General features: G+C 46.9%; 1 protein-coding gene across 1 annotated transcript in view; it reads right to left on the bottom strand.

Moving 5' to 3' along the window:
- Positions 1 to 1,154: 1,154 nt before the first annotated feature.
- rbm22 (RNA binding motif protein 22) overlaps positions 1,155 to 20,588 on the bottom strand; it is a 30,041-nt gene continuing 10,607 nt past the window's right edge. Inside the window, exons 3-11 of the mRNA XM_041193134.1 lie at positions 19,530 to 19,559; positions 14,816 to 14,948; positions 13,288 to 13,388; positions 10,372 to 10,544; positions 8,913 to 9,113; positions 8,141 to 8,305; positions 7,192 to 7,283; positions 4,356 to 4,490; positions 1,155 to 3,600 (exon numbers count right to left, since the gene is read on the bottom strand). Coding sequence (XP_041049068.1) covers positions 3,467 to 3,600; positions 4,356 to 4,490; positions 7,192 to 7,283; positions 8,141 to 8,305; positions 8,913 to 9,113; positions 10,372 to 10,544; positions 13,288 to 13,388; positions 14,816 to 14,948; positions 19,530 to 19,559 — 1,164 coding nt within the window. The 3' untranslated portion in view covers positions 1,155 to 3,466. The remainder of the gene's footprint in view (positions 3,601 to 4,355; positions 4,491 to 7,191; positions 7,284 to 8,140; positions 8,306 to 8,912; positions 9,114 to 10,371; positions 10,545 to 13,287; positions 13,389 to 14,815; positions 14,949 to 19,529; positions 19,560 to 20,588) is intronic.

Here is a 20,588-nt window from a genome sequence, read left to right as displayed (position 1 = left end):
CAAACATGCTCCTCCGGCTGTTCAAAATAGGCAGCATACAGACCGTGCTCAACCAGCCCACACTTGCAAAACCCAAAACAAAACATCTACTGTTAGATGTGGTTCCACAATTGGGCAGCACTTGAACAATCCTGAGTGCGCTAATAGCTACACTAACAACCAGTTTAGGATAATCAATCTAGCTCGTAAAATGGCTTTAACACAGGGGTTTGTTCTCTGCAAACAAAAGGAATATGTTCAAGCCTTGCGCCATTTTTGAATTACCTGGAGGTATGGGGGCTATAAAGTTCCCTGTTGTTTTCTCCATGGCAACACATCCACCAGAGTTGACTTGCCAACCAATCAGCACCCTTTTCTCCTATGGTATAAATTGTTGTGATTGTTTGAAATTTGGTATTCTTGTGTTTGTCCTAATGAGCGCACGACAAAATCCTTTGGACAAAACCTCTTTTTAGCAATATTCGAGAACAAACAACTTAGGGTATTTCCCCAGAGTCCAGTCATAGAACTTACAGGAAAAGAATACATTTTTACCACCATGCCCACACTGGCTCTTTGAAAGAGTGATCCAGTTAGTCCTACCCCACCCCACTCCCGACCCCCTAAACGTTTCTCCCCTTCAAGTATTTATCCAATTTCTTTGTGCAAGTTATTACCGAATCTGCTTTCACTGCCCTTTCAAGCAGCACATTCCAGATCATAGCAACCCATTGAGTAAAACTATTTCCTTCGTTTGCCAGTCTGGAAACCTTTTCATCATTTACTCTGTCAAAACCCTTCCTGATTTTGAATGCCTCTAATAAATTTTCTCTTAACCTTCTCTGCTCTGACAACAACCCAGCTTCTCCAGTCTCTCCGTGTAACCATTCTAATAAATGTCTGTGCCCTCTTCAAGACCATGGAATCTTTCCTAATGCATGGTGCTAAAGTGGGGCACAATACTCCAGCTGTGGCCCAACTAGTATTTTTATAAAGGTTTAGTATAACCCCCTTGGTTTTTTTTACTCAATATCTTTATTAATAAAGACTAGGATGCCAAATGCTCTTTTTTTAAAAAAAAAACAGCCTTATCGACATGTTCTGCCACTTTCAAAGATTTTTTTTTCTAATTGTATCTATGAAAGAGCAGCATTGAATAAAGCAGACTCACAAGCGACTTAAAAAAGAACCTTTATGGATGTGAATGGAATGACAGGGATCACGGTTCCCTTTCGACAGTTTGACCAGATGCACTGCATCCCCGCAGCAGCCTGACAAATTTCAACTGCTCCGACAAGCGTTCAAAGACAATGAATTGGGAGGAAGGGGGGTGGCAGAGAGAGAGAGGGAGAGGGAGGAGGGGCTTATGGAATATTTAAAAAAAAACGGACTCTGAATTTACAAAGCTGGGCTCCAGTTGTGCCATGCCACCTGGGGGGGGGGGGGGTGAATATTCTCACCAGTGGCTTTATCCAGGTGAGTCACACGGACTGGGTAACCCACTGTCGGGAACCAACGGCGGGGGGGGGGGCGGTGCTCACTGTGGCAGGCCTGTGCTACAGCTACAGACAGATTGAGGTGTGGCGTGGTGGAGCTGGGAAGGACGGGAGAGGTTACCCAGTCCAGGCCAACCCAGTCAATCTGGCCACAGACCATGACCATACGTGTGTGAAAAAAAAATCCAGATTCAAGCTCAGCTCTGAAGCCTGTCACCCCACTTCCACAGATAGTCAACTTATTACCAACGCTCACACAATGCGGCAGTCTAGGGCATAAGCTGCCGGGGGTGGAGGGACGATGGGGTGGCGAGGGGGACTGCTGAATGGTCGTCAGAAGCTGGGAGGGCTACCAAGGTTACCACGGGGTCAGTGCCTCACAGCTTGTGGAGACGGAAGGACAAGAAACGCTTTGTCAGGGCAACTATCCAATTCGGCCATTGAACAAGTACACACGGCCCATGACAGCTGCTGCATTTGATGCACAGAATCTTCCGCCTTGTGCAGGTTACCAAAAAAGTCAAAAAGTGGCACAAGAATCTTTTAATGGAGAAAAGGCAATACTGTACTCCCTTGGGTTTTCAGAGTAATCTTGGATGAATATGGAGAAAGGGGAGGGGGTCCAAAATTACCAACAGGATGTAGAAAACTTGTTTATTGCATCGAGTCACATTGGCTGCGGCAGAGTCAGTGCCCCTCTCCCTCACTATCTCTCCATGCCTGATCCTGACTCCAAATCTCGGTGCTCTGTGCACTCTCTCTGCTCACTGGCTCCAGGAACTGGAAACCAGCGCTTTCACTACCCGAGAGCTGTGTGTGAAGAATTGTGGAGGCTCAGTGAAGAACATTCCAGCAAGTATCCTACCATAACAAAGACCACTTGCTCTACTCGTGGGTTACTGACACCCTCTGTATAAAAACAACACACGCACTAATAATTACAATCCTTACATTTAACCCTCTGGCTTTTTGATGCCCTCTTTTGGAGGTGTAATTAGACTCTTCATCCCTAGCATCTGGAGACTACAGACACAGGGAAGGTCCAGTGGGTGAACACTTTCAATTAACTCTTTTATGCCTACACCATTGCTTCCACTTTAATCAATGAAGCAGACTGCTTCTGGGCTCCAGTTGGAACTGATCATTAACACACACACACTAATTCAGATTTAACACCACTCAAATGTGTTTTTTTTTACATCTCACCCAACCAATGCAGTGAGGGCACAGTTCTTGGGATCCCAGCAGGCATCATCCCTCCTGCTAGGGGGAGGGCATTTCTTGGCACTCAAGCCAAGCAGCGAGAATGAGTGAGTAAGCAGGTGGTGAAGGGTTTAGCAGTAGGTCTTGATCCGTAAAGAAATTGGGAGCATGAGACCTCACTGACATTCCCACCTCAACCCATCTCAACAGCCCCCACCACCCCAAGAGCCCAGGGGTGCTGGGGCCAATTTCAGTGCCTCCATTGCTGCCCTGCCTAAAGTTGGTGACGGTGTGGGGATGGACCTCCCTGGCTGCTCAATGTCACATCACAGGGTAAATGCTTGAGCTTTGAAAGGGGGATTTGAGGGCGGAAGACACACCACAGGGGCATCTCAGTGTTGAGAGGGGGGCGTCCAATTCACAATCGAGTCAGTGTACATCAAACATCTGTTCAGACCGGGTGCCCAGCGACGGTTTAGGTTGAAAGGGGTGTCAGGAATTGCCACAGCTGGCCAGGTTATACTGAAACGACACAGGGCAGATACAAATCCCAAACCCTGCCCAACCAGGCAAGAGAGGTGTGCCACTCACACCGCCCTCTGGTCAGATGGGAGGGAAATTAAACCAAGGTTACTAAATTCTAAAATGTAGAAAAGAATTTTTGTTGAATTGGGTTTGGGATCGGGGTTTTAAAAGACGCTTGAGGAAGCAGCTTTCCCAAAATTCCCGCTCTTTTTGATGTTGGCGCCTGGCTGCTGTGAAGATGGAAACAGGCAACTTGATGACAGTTAGGCGCTACTGGGCTTGTTTGTGTGGGCACCCATCCGCTGAGGGTCCTGGGACGGATAATGGATCGGGCCAGGAGCACGTAGGAAGGGAGGAGGTGGAGGAGGCATGCCATGGAACACGGTGGCTCCAAACCCTGGGGAGAACAAAACCAAAGAGTTAGTGAAACACGAAATGCAGAAAGTACAGTATATATCCCACAATGATAGAGGGGGGTCAGTATACATCCCATTACAATGGTCGCAGTAAACATTCCATAATACTTGAGTGCAGTCAATATACAATAGACAGAACAAAGCCAACAACTTCCCCATCCCTGCTGCTACTTTCCCTCACCAGCCCTTCTTTCCCTTAAGTCGACCCCAAGCCCGATGGTGAGGTATGAACCTAGACACTAATAATTTCCCTGACAATAGGTTTATTTACAGAATGCAGCATTATATATGTTTACTTCTCACCTACTACCCCCGTGTCCCAGCAGTCTCTCTTTGTAAATGCTCTAGGTACTTAATTCAACTTTCTTTGTGTATCTTAACAATATAACTAAAATCCCCTTGCCTTCCTTCTCTCCCTCTCCGGCTCTACCCTCCCTAGGCCTGCCGTTGCATCCAGCAATATTCAAGGCAAAACCAAAAATCATCATCTTTGAAATGCACCACCGCCCCCCCACCCCCAAATGCCCAGGTTTCCACCTCTGCAAGCCCAGTAACAAACATGCTGCACTACCATGTTCATAAGCTAACTGCCTGACCGGTCCCGCAGAACCCCACTCCCCACCCCAGTGGTGATCAAGACACTGGTTCCCGATCCCACAGCGCACGGTACCACGGTAACATAAGCGCAGGAGAAAGCACCCCCCCACTGCCCCAAAACCCTTGCAAACCCGGGTACCTGGCGGTGGGGGCGGTGCGAGTCCAGGTGGAGGAGGCAGCGAAATGTTCATCACGGCAGGAGGAGCGCTGGGCGGGAGGTTGAAGAAGTTGGTGGGGGTCTCCTCCTCGATGGTCGGCGGCGGTGGAGGCAATGCTTTGGGGGGGGGGGGGGGAAAGAAAACAGACATGAATTGGGCAGTGGACCACCCAAGCATAAAGCCACAAGCCACACTGTAACCAAGTGAACGAGCACTCACAGCCACCCGCACCCCCCATCACTTTCAGCTAACGATATAGAAGGATTGGAAAAATTTCAAAAAATAAAATAGAATCATAGAATCTTACAGCACAGGAGGAGGCCATTTGGCTTATTGTACCTGAGCTGGCTCTTTGAAGAGCTGTTCAATTTATTCCTGCACTGCCCCTCCCCCCGCCCCCCCCCCTTTCTACTTTACCCCCATATCCCAGTTAATGAATCCTCTCCAAGTACATGTCTAATTGCTTAGATCACAAACCCGAAGGTTTTCTGTGTGACAAGGTAGCCAGAGCCAGACGACTAGTAGGACACCCAAAACTGCACTTCAAGGATGCTTGCAATCGTGACATGAAGGCCCAAGACCCAAGGCCCATCCTCAGAGCTGGGAGGCACTAGCTAACAACAGAGGAAAACGGTGATCTCACCTGTGGGCTGCCGAGCAAGAAGATGTTCTGTGGCTACAGCAGCTAGGCAACAGGATCCCAACAAAAACCCACAACGACGCCTGAAAACCACTTCATACATGGCCCTTGTGGCAGAACCTGCCTCTCAAGGATTGGCCCCTTCAGCCATCAGTAAGAGTGCATCATGTAAAGCTAAACCCACCCCCAACAGATTTGATTTGCTGCCTGTCCATCATCTTATGCAAATGGAAAGATGTTGACGGTGGCGAATTGAAAGTTCCAATGGAATCTGATTCTATCACTCTTTCTCAGTGCTTTTCAGATCAATGTAAAAATAAATCATTTCTCCTCATCTCCGCTGTTTATTTTGCCAAACACCTTAAATCGGTATCCTCTGGTTACCAACCCTTCTGCCTGTGGAAATGGCAGACAAGCTGAATAATTACTCTGCATTAGTATTTACCATACAGGATGTGGTCAGCACCCTGACATTAAATCAAGGACAGGGACTCACTAAAAGCAAAATAACAGTCCATGAAGGAAATAACGGCACCAACGAGTGAAAAATCCCCAGGACCAGATTGTTTCTATCCCAGGATTTTAGAAGATAGAAGTGACAACATTGCAGATGCCCTGACTATAATCTTCCAAAGTTCCTCGATTGAGGAACTGTTCCTTCCGAGTAGAAAATTGCACAGGTCACTCCACCATTTTAAAAGGTGAAGGAGTGAAACCAGGGAATAATTGACCAGCTAACCTAATTGCCGAAGTTTTTAAGGACTGAGTTTTTAAGTGACTGAGCACCTTGAAAGTTTTTCAGCTGATCAGAGGCAGTGAGGAGGGTCTCGTAAACAGCTTGACAAACCCGATTGAATATTTTGAAGAGGTGACCAAAGTTTGAGATGGGAATGTCTACCTATGTTATTTATTTATATGGGCTTCCAGAAGGCATTTGGTAAGAGTCTGCTGGCTAAAGTTGGAGTCTATGGAATTGAAGGCAAATGACTGACCTGGTTAGGAAACTGGCTGAGTGTCAGGAGACAGAGAATAGGGAGGTACTCCAATTGGCAGCATGGGGCTAGTGGTGTCCCACAAAGATCTGTGTGGGGCCTCATCGTATTTATTAATAAAATGATGGGATAGAAAGCCACATATCCAAATTTGTCAACGACACCAAGATAAGCAGCACTATCAGCAGCGTAGATAGAAGCTTAAAGTTACAAAGGAATATTGACAGATTAAGTGAATGGGCAAAACTGTGGCAAATGTGAGGTCATCCACTTTGGATCAAAAAATGATAAGGTGGTAATTGCTAAATTGTGGAAAGCTCAAAACAGTGGAAATCTAAGTGCATAACTCATTAAAATATCATGAACAGGTACAGAAAATAATCAAAAAGGCTAATGAAATGCTGGCTGTTATATGCAGAGGGCTGGAATACAAGGAGTTAGTTCCCAACATGATCTCAATGAATTGCAGAACAGGCTGGAGGAGCTAAATAGCCTCCTCTTGTTCCTACGAACATACGAGTTAGGAGCAAGAGGCCACTCAGCCCCTCGAACCTGCTCCACCGTTCAATAAGATCATGGCTGATCAGAAAGTAACCTCATCCCCACATTCCTGCCTACCCCGATAACCTTTTACCCCCTTGTTAATCAAGGATCTATCTAGCTCTGCCTTAAAGATATTCCAAAACTTTGCTTCCACCGCCTTTTGAGGTTTCCTTATTTACTCCATCCAAACCTTTCATGACTTTGAATATATCAATTAAATCTTCCCTTAACCCTCTCTGCTCCCAGAACAATCTCAGCATCTCATGATAAGACTGGTTCTGCTCTTGACAGCTAAAGCAAGGCCCACGCAGTGGCATCCAGGATGAGCAGAGTTTAAAAACTAAACCTTCCTATTTGAAAGATCTAATCTGGTCATGTGGTCATGGGGAAGTAAATGGTCAGGTTTCTAATGTCAGTTAATGTTTGACACCTTTTAAACTTGCAACAGGGGATCAGCTGTGGTCAGAAACGAGCATGTTTAGGACTGTGCAGGGACTTGGTACATGACTGACCAAAGTGTCACTTTGCAAAGTAGTTCTGAAGTATAAAGAGGCTGGAAGTGACAAATATGTGTGAACCCACTGTCACTCAGAGTTCAGGTTTCCCCCCCCATAATGTAAGAAAGAATTATCCTTTACTTACCACCAGGCAACCCTGGAACAGGCTCCAATTTCATTCCCGACTCTGTAACATTCGAGTCCTTTTCCTTCTCTTTCCCTCTGGCAGCTTGCGACCTGAAGTTCAATCAGAACAAGAGTCAGTGTGGCCGCCAGTGCAAACATCCGACCAGCACAGAGGGAAGGAGCCTACACACAAACACCAGGCGTGCGCCAATGAACAGGCGGCGCTGTGGCAAGGGTCGCAAAATGATGTATGATTAGCATGGCGTTGAAGTAGAAATACACGAGCACTCCTGCGGCCAGCATGCGAGAAGCTCAGCTGTATGTGCAGACGTTCTTGTGTGTGACTGCTCAACGATGAACCCGCCCGTGAATGAGAGCACTCACTGAAGGATTCTTGCTTGATCACAAGTGCCTGTTGCAGGACACAATCACCAGTGTCCAAACAAGCCTGCAAGCGTGACTGTGAGAGAAGCGGATGTACCCCCATTTTGGAGGGCTCAGCGAGTAACAACTTGCTCTGTCGTTCTCTTTTTGTCACCCCACAAGAGCAAAAGATTGAATTTTACCCTCGCGTCCACTTTGCTCTGAATATTTTTGTTTTTTTTTCCTACCATCCCACTCCCAGACCCCATCCCGCATATCCAACTGACCAGCTGATTAAGCCAACTCCAGGTTTTGATAGGGAGAAGCAGAGTAAACTTTTCAAGTCCATATGGCTCTGCTTCAGAGCTCTTCAGCTCTGAGGGAGAGTCATACGGACTCGAAACGTTAACTATTTCTCTCTCCACAGGCGCTGCCAGACTTGCTGAGTTTTTCCAGCATTTTCAGTTTTTATTTCAGATTTCCAGCGTCCGCAGTGTCTTGCCTTTACCCAGGTTATGATGTGCCATGGAGCAAAATCGCCCACGTCAATGCCCTCAACTTCAGGACTGACCCATCTCCGAAACGCCTTTTTTTAAAACACTCACCTGCCCCATTTGACGTTCAGTCTTCGCCCATTAATGATGAGTTTGTTGAACGATTTCTCGGCAGCAAGCTCTGACGACTGCCTGGTGGCAAACTGGATGAAGGCGCACTGCTGCCGTTGGACCACAGTGATGGAGCGAATCTCGCCAAACTGGTAAAAATGATTCCTTTATATCCAGCAAAAGAAAAAGTACGGTGGTTAACAAATATCGGAAACAACCCACACCATCAATGTACCCTGAAGCGCCTCATGGCCAGTTTGTTACTTCTGAAGTGTGGCAGCCTGGTGCCAATTTGCATACAGCAAGACCCCACATACTTCAATTGGATCATCATTTAGCTTTTCTTTGTTGATGTTTCTTGATGGATAAAGGGTGGCCAGAGCATATGGTGGAGAACTCCCCTGCTTTTGGGTTATACCACGGGACCTCACCCATCTACTCGAGTGGGCAAATAGGGCCTTGGTCTAACTCCTCTGACAGTGTAGCACTCCCTCAGTACTGTCCTGGAGTGTCATGCTGTACTGGGCCTTGAACTCACAACGTTCTGACCCTGAGCTGAGAGTGTTACCCACTGGGCCATGCCTGAAAGGTGAGCAGCTGAGGTCACCGAGGGGATGTAAAGGGCTAGGCCATACGCAGAAGGAAGGGAGTGAAGTGAAAGCGAGCCAAAAAGTGATACATTAAAGAAACGGCACACTCATGCACATGGCCAATATCACTGTAAGCCACGAATAATGCCCAATTCCTACTTGACCGGGTCCTGAGAGATTACCGCAACTCTGTCTCCGAGATCTGCTCCCCAAGACCTCCCACGTAGAGGGTGGTGATCGTCTTGTCTTCCGGTGGGTCCAATCTGGGCATGGTCGCTGCCCGCTTCAGCAACTTGTCAGCCACTGGGTCGTTAATGCCATAGTAACGGTCCTTGATGTTCTGATCGGCCAAGGGGTCATCCGGGTCAGTTGGCTTTTCATGTCTGGGTATTTCAATATAAATAATAATCAAATCAGTTTCATCGTTTCCAGTCGTAATCAGTGCACATTATGCAAGGTTATGGGATGTGAGTGTTGCTCTATAATCAGAGATCAAGCAGTTTGAGCCTATATTCTCTGGAGTTTAAAAAAATGAGAGGTGATCTCATTGAAACATATAAAATGCCTAAAGGGTTTGACAGGGTAAATGTCTAGAGGCTGTTTCCTCTAGCTGGAGAGTACAGAACTGAGGGCATAATCTCAGGATAAGGGATCAGACATTTAGGATTGAGATGAGGAGACATTTGTCCAAATAGTCATTTAGTAGGACTAGTATTGCTGAGAAAAGACATTTTGTTGAAGCTTTTTCGTCTTGCACTCATCAGGACAATCACAAGAATACCAATGTCAGGGGAAGCAACAACTTTATACTGTGTGAGGAGAGAATTCTGATGGGTTGGCAAGTGGACTCTGATTGGTAGAGGCGTTGCCATGAATAATGCACCAATTATTGGTGACTGATAAAATGCCTCTTTTCAGCAATACTCAAGGAATGTGTTCATTCAGAGAGTTGTGAACCTTTGGAATTCTCTATCCCACAGTCATTGAGCATATTCAAGACAGGGACTGAAAGATTTTGGATACCAAGGGCATTAAAGGGATATAGGGAAAGTGGAGTTAATGAACCGGAGTTCACATGATCTTACTGAATTGTGGAGGAGACTTGAGGGGCCAAATGGCTCACTCCTGCTCTTATTTCTTATATTTACCACAAAGGGATGGGTTTAATCTGGATCAGGAGTGGCTGCCAGAACAATGGAGGAGCGGATTTAGTAAGACTAAGAAAAAAAACACTGGCATCTCTATCATGCCTTTCATGACCTCTCAACATGCCCCAAAGCTCTTTGCAGTCAACGGCATACTCTTCAAGTGTCATCAGCTTTTAAAATAAAAACGTAGGAATCAATATGTGCATAGCAAGCTCCTGTAGGCAGAACTCTGATCAATGACCGGATAGTCTGCTTTAGTGATCTTGGCTCTGTTCTTTTTCAAAATACTGGATCTTTTGCATCTACCCGAGGGTTTAATGCCTCATCCAAAACAGCACACCCAGTCCCCCCACTCCCCCTTGACCCCTTGGTACTGCACTGGGTCAGTCTGGGTTTTTTTACTCAAGTCTCTGGAGTGGGACTTGAACCCACAGATTTCTGATTCTGAAGCAAGAGTTTATTCTCCAGAGCCCCCCCCACTCCCTCACCTTACCTGTAAGGACACTCCTCCCCTCGCTTGCACTCTCCTTTCACCCAGAAGGAACAGATATGCGGCCGATTGCGTTTGTAATACGGGGTGGTCCTGGCCAATTTCAGCAGCATGTCACTGGAGCTGGTGGCCTTGCCCAGGGCACCCACCGGTCTCGTTCCGTCCGAGTTCTGGATCTGCAGAGACAGAAGAAACATCAGCTCCACTTCCAGCCCTGCAATGGGATCGGTTGAGATCACAGGAGGAGGCCATTCAGCCCCTCATGTCTCCTCAGGTGTTCAATTAGCTCATGACCACTCTGAAATTTAACTTCACCTACTTGCCTTGGTTTTGTAATGTTTAATACCATCACCTATCAAAACTACTGATCTCAACCTTAAAATTTTCAATCTGCTCCCCACTGCCCACCCTTCATAGCCTTTTGGGAGAGTGTTATGACCACAGCCGGTGTAAATTGTTGCGCAAACCAAAGCCCAGGGGGAAACTTGGCTTACAGACCACAACCTTTTATTTGTGTTCTGATAATGAGAAGACAATGTAGCGATCTGAGCAGTAAGAGGTCCAGTGATGCTTTTGGGTTTTTAAAAAAATTAAAAAAGCTTTATTAACAAAAAAAAAGAAAACTTAAGCACACAAGATTACAGTTACACAATTAAGGTTAGTCTTACAAAACATTCCCCCAAAAACTCCCTCCATGGTCAAACCCACAAGCAGCCACTTTCCAGGCAACCCTCCTTCACAGGTACAGAAAATGCTGGCAAAACTCAGCAGATCTGACAGCATCTGCGGAGAGAGAAACAGAGTTAATATTTCAAGTCCTTATGACTCTCCTTTATGGCTCTGAAGAGTCATTCGAACTCGAACTGTTAACTCTGTTTCTCTCTCTCTGCTGAGTTTTTTCAGCATTTTCTGTTTTTATTTCAGATTTCCAGCATTCGCAGTATTTTGCTTTTATCTTCCTTATAGATGGTTAAGTATGAAATCCAGTAATATTACACAAGGCAAACTGTTGCAGCTTCAGTAAAGATGTACCACATGACCTTCACCCTCTTCCACTCTGTGGTGGAATCCACTTCAGAATAAAACTGCTTGCTGTAGCCCAAGATATTTCTGGCTTGACTGGATGGGTGATTCAAACTGCATCCTCTCCCAGCACAGAGATCCAGCTATCTCAACAGATCAAACAGCTCCGGCCATCTCTACCTCAACAGCTAAATCCAGCTATCCACTGTAACTCTAATATACCTTTTATCCCATTCATCTTCGTTCCATTGTCCTCACACACCTCTATGAAACTCAAACCCTTCCAAATATAAGGTCTTTCATGTTTCCATCTTGTCTTTGCTTTTGCTCAATAAGATCCCTATGACTTACCTATGAACTCCTACAAGATACAAACATGTTCTTTTGTACCTCTGACTCCCCTTTGATATTCAAACAAACTCTAAAAATGCAAATGTTAGATCTAACCTATTTACTTGTACCTCAAACTTAACACCTCTATCCTTGACATGTTTCCAAACCCCCCCAGACAACCTGATTCCTATTAAACTCTTGCCCAGATAAATTAAATCACACATACAGACATAGGCACCCAGTATTCTTTACAGGATAACACAATATTCCCCCAAAATATTTTTTAAAAATTCCATTCCCACAGAGAGTCCAAATTTCCACTTCCTGACATCACTCCTGATGGGCCCAGGTCTAAGTTTAAATTAAATTAACTCTTAAGTTTTGCCGGTGGGGGTGGGGGGTGGGGAAGACCAAGGATAAAGATTTAAGGTCATTGGTGAAACAACCAGGGGGAGAGGGTGAGAAGAGTTGTTCCTGTGCAGTGAGTTATTGTAATCTGGAACACACTGCCTGAAAGGGGGATGGAAGCAGATTCAGTACCTTTCAAAAGGAATTTAGATGAATACTTGAAAAGGGGTCTGGGGAAAGAGCTGGGGAATGGGGCTAACTAGATAACTCTTTCAAAGAGCCAGCACAGACAAGACAGGCTGCACTTCCTCCTTCTGTGTTCTAGACCTCTGTGAAGATATTGAAACACTGCCCTGCCAATTCAATTGCTGAACCAACAATGGAACAAGCTGCCATAGGAAATAGTCACTGCCCCATCATTTGAAATCTTCAAGGCCCATCTTTGGATCATTTCCATTTATAAGTTTTCACCATCAGGACTGCTATCTCAGCAGCTCGTGCCTGGTTTAGCTAGCGCTACCCGTATAAATGTTAGCAGAATGTGGATATTAGGCTGTAAGGCCGACGCAACCAAAGGGGAAGCAAAATGGAAAAGCAAAATAGTGCGCTGCTGGAAATTGGAAATCAAAAGCAAAAACGCTGGGAATACTCAGCAGGTCAGGCAGCCTCTGTTAAGGGAAACAGAGTTAACGGTCAGGATTTTCCAGCCCCGTCCACCTGCCCACCATGGGACCAGGAGTTCCCGTCCAAATTATCTGTCCCGTCTGCTACAATTTCTGCAGCAGGCAGGGCCAGAAAATCCCAGCCAACACTTCAGGTCGAGGTGACCGTTCACAGGAACCAGGAGTAACCTCTAGGTTGTCATAAAAACCCATCTGGGTTCACTCAATGTCCTTTAGGAGAGGAAACCTGTTGGCCTGACCTGGTCTGGCCTACATGTGACTCCAGGCCCACAGCAATGTGGTTGACTCTTAACTGCCCTGTGAAATGTCCTAGGAAGCCGCTCGGTTGTACCAAACCACTACAGAAAAGTCACTGTGGATGTACCGACACTGCATGGACCGCAGCGGTTCAAGAAGGCAGCTCACCATCACATTCTCAAGGGCAATTAGGGATGGGCAGTAAATGATGGCCTTGCCAGCGAAGCCCACATTAGAAACCTTTAATTTTAAAAATCTTTTGGAGGTGCACAAGAAGTTAAAAGACAATAATTACCTCTCTCTCCATGTTCTGCGTGTAATACTCCTTGTTGACATCAGACTTGGGCATCTCGTCTTTGAGCGATATTCCTGCATCCCGGACCTGGATGGGCAATCCTAAGAACAGCACAGGAAGGAAACGAGGCAGTCTTTAACCATTCTTTAACCAGGCTCAGCACTACCTCAATGGCAAGAACGCAGACTCCCTCCTGAGTAACTCGGGGAGTAGGCTGCCACTTCTGCACTAAAATGAAGCGTTTTTGGGTTCACAGTAATTGCAAAACAGATGGTGTGGTTCAAGGAATCGTCCAAGCAGACTAAAAGCCCTGACAGGGGAACATCTCACCAACTTTACTGAAACTCTGTGCTGTGAATTGAATCCATTTGTACATTATATATACCGCTCCCACTGTGTAAAGCAGGCACTCACATCAATGCAACTGAAGAACAAGAGCAGGTCCATTCAGCCCCTCGAGCCTGTTCCGCTATTCAATGAGATCTGCTCTGATCTAAAGGTTTTCCTGCTATACGTTATAGTTGCAGCCTTACTTAATGGGTCACTTTATTTATCTCAACTTCTAAAAGCACGGAGGAGATGGACACTCTCCAGCTTCTCCAATTCCTGGTCCACATCTATTAAGAATCTAGTTCCTTAATGTGCTAATGCAAACGGGAAATAGGTCACTAAAAGGATTTGATGATAATGACGAGGGCTTTGTCAGTTGACACTGCCAGCTCTTCCTCAGCTGCTTTAGACTGGAGATTACAGACCAGAGTCCGTTTAAGAGGTGGTCAGATTGTTGTCAACCTTAAGATGGGGCTGGAGTGCGTCCAGCTCAGCAAGCCACCCAAGTAGTGCTATACGTAGTGAATATGGAAAAAGTGGAACAAATTTCACACAAGAGGCTCACACTGCCTTTAAATGCCACAACTACAATGGACGTTTTAGCACCAAGCACTTTAGCTTTGAAGGACACTTTCAAAGTGGTGAAAAACTACAAATGGCTAACCCTTCCAGAACCGAGTGATTGTTAGGAAGAGGAGGAGGCCATTCACACTTCACGCCAGTTCCCCACCGTTCAGTTGGACCACAGCTGATCCACATCTCAATTCCATTCATCCTCTGCCGCTCCATATCCCTCGATACGTCCGCCTAACAAAAGTCTGTGGGCAGACCATTCGACTGCGAGGGGCTCGGCTCTAAAAACCCATCAGCGACTTCCCCTCCGCGCTTATCCGGAAGAGCTGCAGATTCGGGCCAACGGTGGTGACCATTGCCAACACCACCAGAAATAACCAAGGCACCACTTGAACCATGTTGAGTGCGTTAACTATTTCAGACAGTTCAAGGAGCTGCTTATACCTCACAATTACCCACCCCTAAGCCCTGACTCTCCTGTGGGACTGTCACTCCCATCGGTCCCTACTTGGTGTCTTGCTGGGCTGGACTAGTTCCCGGCTTCCTTTCAAGGCTGGCAACAATCTGACCTCCTCGTAAACAGGTCGAGGTCTGTAGCACCCCGGCTGAAGTCACGGCCACTCACCATACTCAAGGTCCAGCAGGCAGGTCTGGCACACGTTCTTCAGTTTGCTACAAGTCTGGCAGACTTCGGTCTTCTTAAAACGCATCCGAGCACCCGGACACCAACGGAAAACAGTGAAAGGCCGGGAGCAGATCTAATAATGTGGGAACAAGGGGAAAAAAATATGGATTCAACGCACCGCAGAAGCTTAGCATTTACCGTACAGGGGGAATCCCACACAACTGCAACAATCCCTAGCTTTCTCTGTATGATGTCCCAATCCGCCCATCACTGAATTATAGAACGGTTACATACAACACAGGAGGGAGCCATTTGCCCCTTCGTGTCTGTACCAGCTCTCTTTAGAGCAATTCAGCTTGTCCCACTACCCCCGACCTTTCCCTGTAGTCCTGCAAATTCTTTCCTTTCGGATAATTATCAAATTGTCTTTCGAAAGCCATGATTGAGCCTGCCTCCACCACACACTCAGGTAGTGCATTCTAGATTCTAACCACTCGCTGCGCGAAAAAGGGTCTCCCCCATGTCACCATGGCTTCTTTCGCCAATGGCCTTAAGTCTGTGCCCTCCCGTTCTCGGTCGTTCTACGCTGCCCAGACCTCCTCATGGTTTTGAGCACCTCTACCAAATCTCCTCTCAGCCGCCTCTTCTCCAAGAAGAACAATCCCAGCTTCTCCAATCTATCCACGGAACTTCACATCTGGAACCATCCTCGCGATTCTTACCTGCATTCTCTCAATGTGTAAAGTGAGGTGCCCAGAATGGGACACAAAGTTCAGCTGAGGCTCAATCAGCGTTTTGTTTTATTTATCATAATCTCCATGCCCCTATTTATAAAGCCAGGGGTTCCACATGCTCTATTAACCGTGCTCGCAGCCTTGCCTGACACCTTCAACGCTTTGTGCATATATACACCCCCAGGTCCATCTCTTCTTGCACCTCGTTTCTGAATTGTAAACTTTATTTTACATTCTGACCAAAATGAATCACTTTACATTTCTCTGCGTTAAATTTTGTCTGCCAAGTGCCCTCCCTTGGCACCGACTTCTCTATGTCCCTTTGAAGTTTAACACTATCCTCCTCATCGTTCACAATACTTCCAGCTTTGGCGCCGCCTGCAAAAAGGGCAGGCCACCAGCAGTAGTTGTAGAGCAGGCGTGCAGTTCCAACTGGAGTCACCACACAATGATCTGGAGTGACAAAGACACTGCGACTGAGAGCATTTCTTTCACAGCCCCCAGACGGCTTTTTACAGCCAATGAAGTGCTTCGCAAGTGCAGACACTGCTAAAATGCAACAGCAAACCCCCCACTATTAGCAATGTGATAACAAACAGATAGTCTGCCTTAGTGACATTGACCGGGGGGCAAATATTAGAAATAACTCCCCCGACCATCTTCGAAACAGTGGTGGTGGGATCTTTTACATCCACCCGAGGGGGAAAATGGGGCCTCGGCTTAAAGTCTCACCCAAAGGCCTGCTTTGACAGCGCAGCTTAGATTTGTGTGCTCGAGTGTAACTTGAACGCCCAACCTTCTGACTCAAAGGTGAGAGTGATACAAACTCAGCCACACCTGAGGCAGGAAACCGGAAAGAGTAATTTGAACACAGGCTAATAGAGCATTATCAGACTTTGCAAATTTATTGCTCAAGAAAGAATTTAAGGATGACATTTTTAGACCAGTTTTTGAAATTCAATAGATTAATATGTAATTATGGGTGACAAACAGAACTTTAATATGTGAAACTAATTGTAAAGGAAAGACTATTTCACATAACAGAATAAAGACAATGCTGCTCGTGTCTTTAATAAAGATTTTTATTTCTGCACCCAAAATCTGGTAAACACAACAATCACTTGAACTATGAGTTCCTAAAGCAATAACTACTTGCATTTATATAGCACCTTTAATATAGTAAAATGTTCTAAGGCATTTCACAGGAGTGTCACCGAACAAAATTTGGGAGTCATGTGGAGGATATCAGGTCAAATTAATAAAAAGCTTGGTCATAGAGGTCAGTTTTAAGGGGCATCTTAAAGGAGGAGGGAGGGGGTAGAGAGGCGTAGGGAGGGTATTCCCAGAGCTTGGGGCCTAAGCAACCAAAGGAACAGCCAGCAATGGTGCAGTGATTAAAATCGGGGACGCACAGGGCAGCGCTGGAGCTTACAGAGATAGGGGAGGGGTGAGGCCAGGAAGGGATTTGAAAACCAAGATGAGAGTTTGAAAGCTGAGGTGCTGCTGGACTGGGAGTCAGCGTAGGTCAGCGGGCACAGGGGTGAGCGGGACCGGTACGTGTTGGGGTACGGCCAGCAGAGCTAGCTCTAAGGGCGAGCTTCCATTCATCCCTGACGGAAGATGGGAGGTCGGCCGGGAAAGAATTGCAATGGCCAAGTCTCGGGGCGACAAAGGAGCAGGTGAGGGTTGCATCAAATGAGTTGGGTCAGGGTTGGAGTGGGGCAATGTTACACCAGGTGGGTCCTCAGTTGGCTGAACTCAGTCAGAGCAGCATCACCTGCAGATGGAGGGGAGGAACCAAGTCAACTGTTGTAAGAGATTCCCCAGTCGCCCGGCCCGTGGCTGCCACCTTGTGGATTTACAGTCCACTGCAACGCCAATGTTCAGCCTTTGCCCGGACACTCCGCCTCCTGCTAACGGGAGGGGTCCAGCCGTAACCCCGCTGCGCGCGCGCACTGGTCAGCACAAGCGCAGAAACCCAATGACGTCAATCCGCGGCGCCCAGCCAGCCAGCCAGCCAGCCAGCCAGTACCCTCTGCGCATGCGTCGATGACGTCGCCGCGCGCACGGCCTCGGCCCGGATCAGAGCGCGGCCTGTGTCTTGAGGAGAGCGGGCGGGCACTCGGTCATTTCCTGTGTATTCCCGCCGGTTCATGTCTCCATTGGAAGCCCTTCTGACCAGTGCTGTAATTTAGGAAGGCTGAGGTTTAATGTCCATCGCCAGGCCCCAGAGAAACCCGCGCCAATTTTAGTACATTATTGGTACATTAGTCTAACTGGACAAAGTACATTCCCTGCATCAACATTAATAAATCTCTCGGGCTGAACTCCTCTCTCTCTCTCTCTCTCTCACGTCCACAAAATCCCACATCTGGTAAACAAGCGCCGGACTCCCGCTCGGACCCAACTCTCTGCCCGTGGCCCGAGCCGGAAAAACCATCCATGAGTGACAGGCGCTCCAGCCAATCCGCTTCGAGGACACATGGAAGGGTTCCGCCTAAAGCGCGGCCGTGATGATTTGAGCGGCGCCATCTTTGCTCCTGGCCGCGTCTCAACCTCAACATGAGCCAGTGCAGTAAAACACGAGAACTGCCTCACTCAAATTCTCACACGGTCCCATTCCAGCCACTATCTATTACATCCCTGCACAGCACCTGTTAGTGGCTGGGAGTGCACAAGACACATTGATGCAGAGGTTTGTTAACATAGAAACTAGGAGCAGGAGGCCATTCGGCCCTTCGAGCCTGCTCCGTCATTCATCATGATCATGGTTGATCATCCAACTCAACAGCCTGCTCCCGCTTTCTCCCCGTATCCTTTGGTCCCTTTCGCCCCAAGAGCGATATCCAACTGCTTCTTGAAAACACACAATGTTTTGGCCTCAAACCCACAATATACAGGCATCTATTTTCAAAATCGCTTAATTTTATTAATTTGATCATGAAAACGTTTTAATGCAAAAAAGAATTGGACATTGAATCGGTGGCAGGAGCTACACCACAATGCTGAGGGAGCAGAGGGAGAGATCATGTTTGAACGGTGCAGGATGCAGCAACAGGTTTGCATATTTGGAATTGAAAGAGGGGTTAGAAAAGATTCTTAACACAAAAGGCCAACAAAGAAAGCTGTTGCAGAAGCAGAGACAATAAACTGTTTCAGATTAGAATGGTGAAGTTCACTGAGAAGCAGGAATATTGAAGAGAACTGGCAGTGAGCAGGAAAAAGGATGGGATATTAATGGGGAACGAAAAGTGAGCATCAGAGTGGGATTACCCTAGGAGCAAAACACCAACATTGGTTTTATGGCCTCGATCTTTGCTGAATCATGCATCTGGTTTAAACCCTAGAAACTCATGGTGCAGTTATCACACAGGAAACTACTTCCATTAAACTAATGGAAGTCTTGTGTCACAGTGCGTAGTGCTCCAACCGCTCTGGATTCAAGTCCCATTCCAGGATTTGATGGCCACTGAAGGTGCATTCGTAATGTGGCTAAACAGATTGATGAGCAACCTGTAAATCATTCTCACACCTCTACGGCAGGCAGAGAGAGCAGAAGAGACTCCTGGTCAGCTATGCTCAGTGCGGAATGGTGCTTCTCAAGCCTCTGGCTTCAGGCTAGTAACCTGCTCTAGAGAAACGAGCTACGGAGACAGGCGTGAAGTGCTTGCATTGTCTGCCTGTCTCTAGACACAGGAGGTCTATACTGAATTAGGCACATCGAATACTTTAATGCTTTAGGATAATAGCTCATCATTAACCAGTCACTCGAGAATGAAACAGCACAGGAGGAGGCTATTAGGCCCATTGTGCCTGTGGCGGCCCTCTAAAGGTGCTACCCAATTACCCCCCCAGACACCCTGCCCTTTCCCCAGTGATGGGAAACTCAAGATTGTGTTATGTGACACTGGAGGTAATGGGAGAATTACAGGGTGAATGGGAGTCGAGGAGATCAGTACCTTGAAAGCTCGGACACATACCTTGCACTCTTTTCCATATTTTTCTTTTGTCTGAAATTGTAAAGAAAAAGATATTAAGACCCAATCAACAGCTATCAGAGGATGTCTATGAGCCTACAAAACATGAAGAGATCTCTGTCAGCACTTTTCATATCACACAGAATCTCAGTGCAGAAGAGGCCCTTCGGCCCATTGAGTCTGCACTGACACATGAGAAACACCTGACCAACCTACCTAATCCCATTTACCAGCACTTGGCCCATAGCCTTGAATGTTACGATATGCCAAGTGCTCATCCAGGTACTTTTTAAAGGATCTGAAGCAACCCGCCTCCACCACCCTCCTAGGCAGCGCATTCCATACTGTCACCACCTTCTGGGTAAAAAAGCTTTTCCTCATATCCCCCCTAAACCTCCTGCCCCTCAACTTGAACTTATGTCCCCTTGTGACTGACCCTTCAACTAAGGGGAACAGCTGCTCCCTATCCACCCTGTCCTTGTCCCGCATAATCTTGTACACCTCGCTCAGGTCGCCCCTTAGTCTTCTCTGCTCCAACGAAAACAACCCAAGTCTATCCAACCTCTCTTCATAACTTAAATGTTTCATCCCAGGCAACATCCTAGTAAATCTCCTCTGCACCCCCTCCAGTGCAATCACACCCTTCCTATAATGTGGCGACCAGAACTGCACACACTACTCCAGCTGTGGCCTCACCAAGGTTCTATACAACTCCAACGTGACCTCCCTACTTTTGTAATCTATGCCTTGATTGATACAGTGTCCCATATGCCTTTTCCACCACCCCACTAATGTGCCCCTCTCCTTCAGAGATCAATGGACACACAGGCTATGGTCCCTTTGTTCCTCAGAACTTCCTGGTGCCATGACGTTCATTGCATACTTCCTTGTCAAATTACTCCTTCCAAAGTATATCAACTCACGCTTTTCAGGGTTAAATTCCATCTGCCACTTATGTGCCCATTTGACCATCCCGTCTATATGTTCCTGTAGCCCAAGACACTCAATCTCACTGTTAACCACCCGGCCTATCTTTGCGTCATCCACAAACTTACTAATCCT

The sequence above is a fragment of the Carcharodon carcharias genome, chromosome 8 (genome assembly GCF_017639515.1).
Source record: "Carcharodon carcharias isolate sCarCar2 chromosome 8, sCarCar2.pri, whole genome shotgun sequence".
Taxonomy (NCBI): Eukaryota; Metazoa; Chordata; class Chondrichthyes; order Lamniformes; family Lamnidae; genus Carcharodon; species Carcharodon carcharias.
This window is presented reverse-complemented; position numbering and strand designations above follow the sequence as displayed.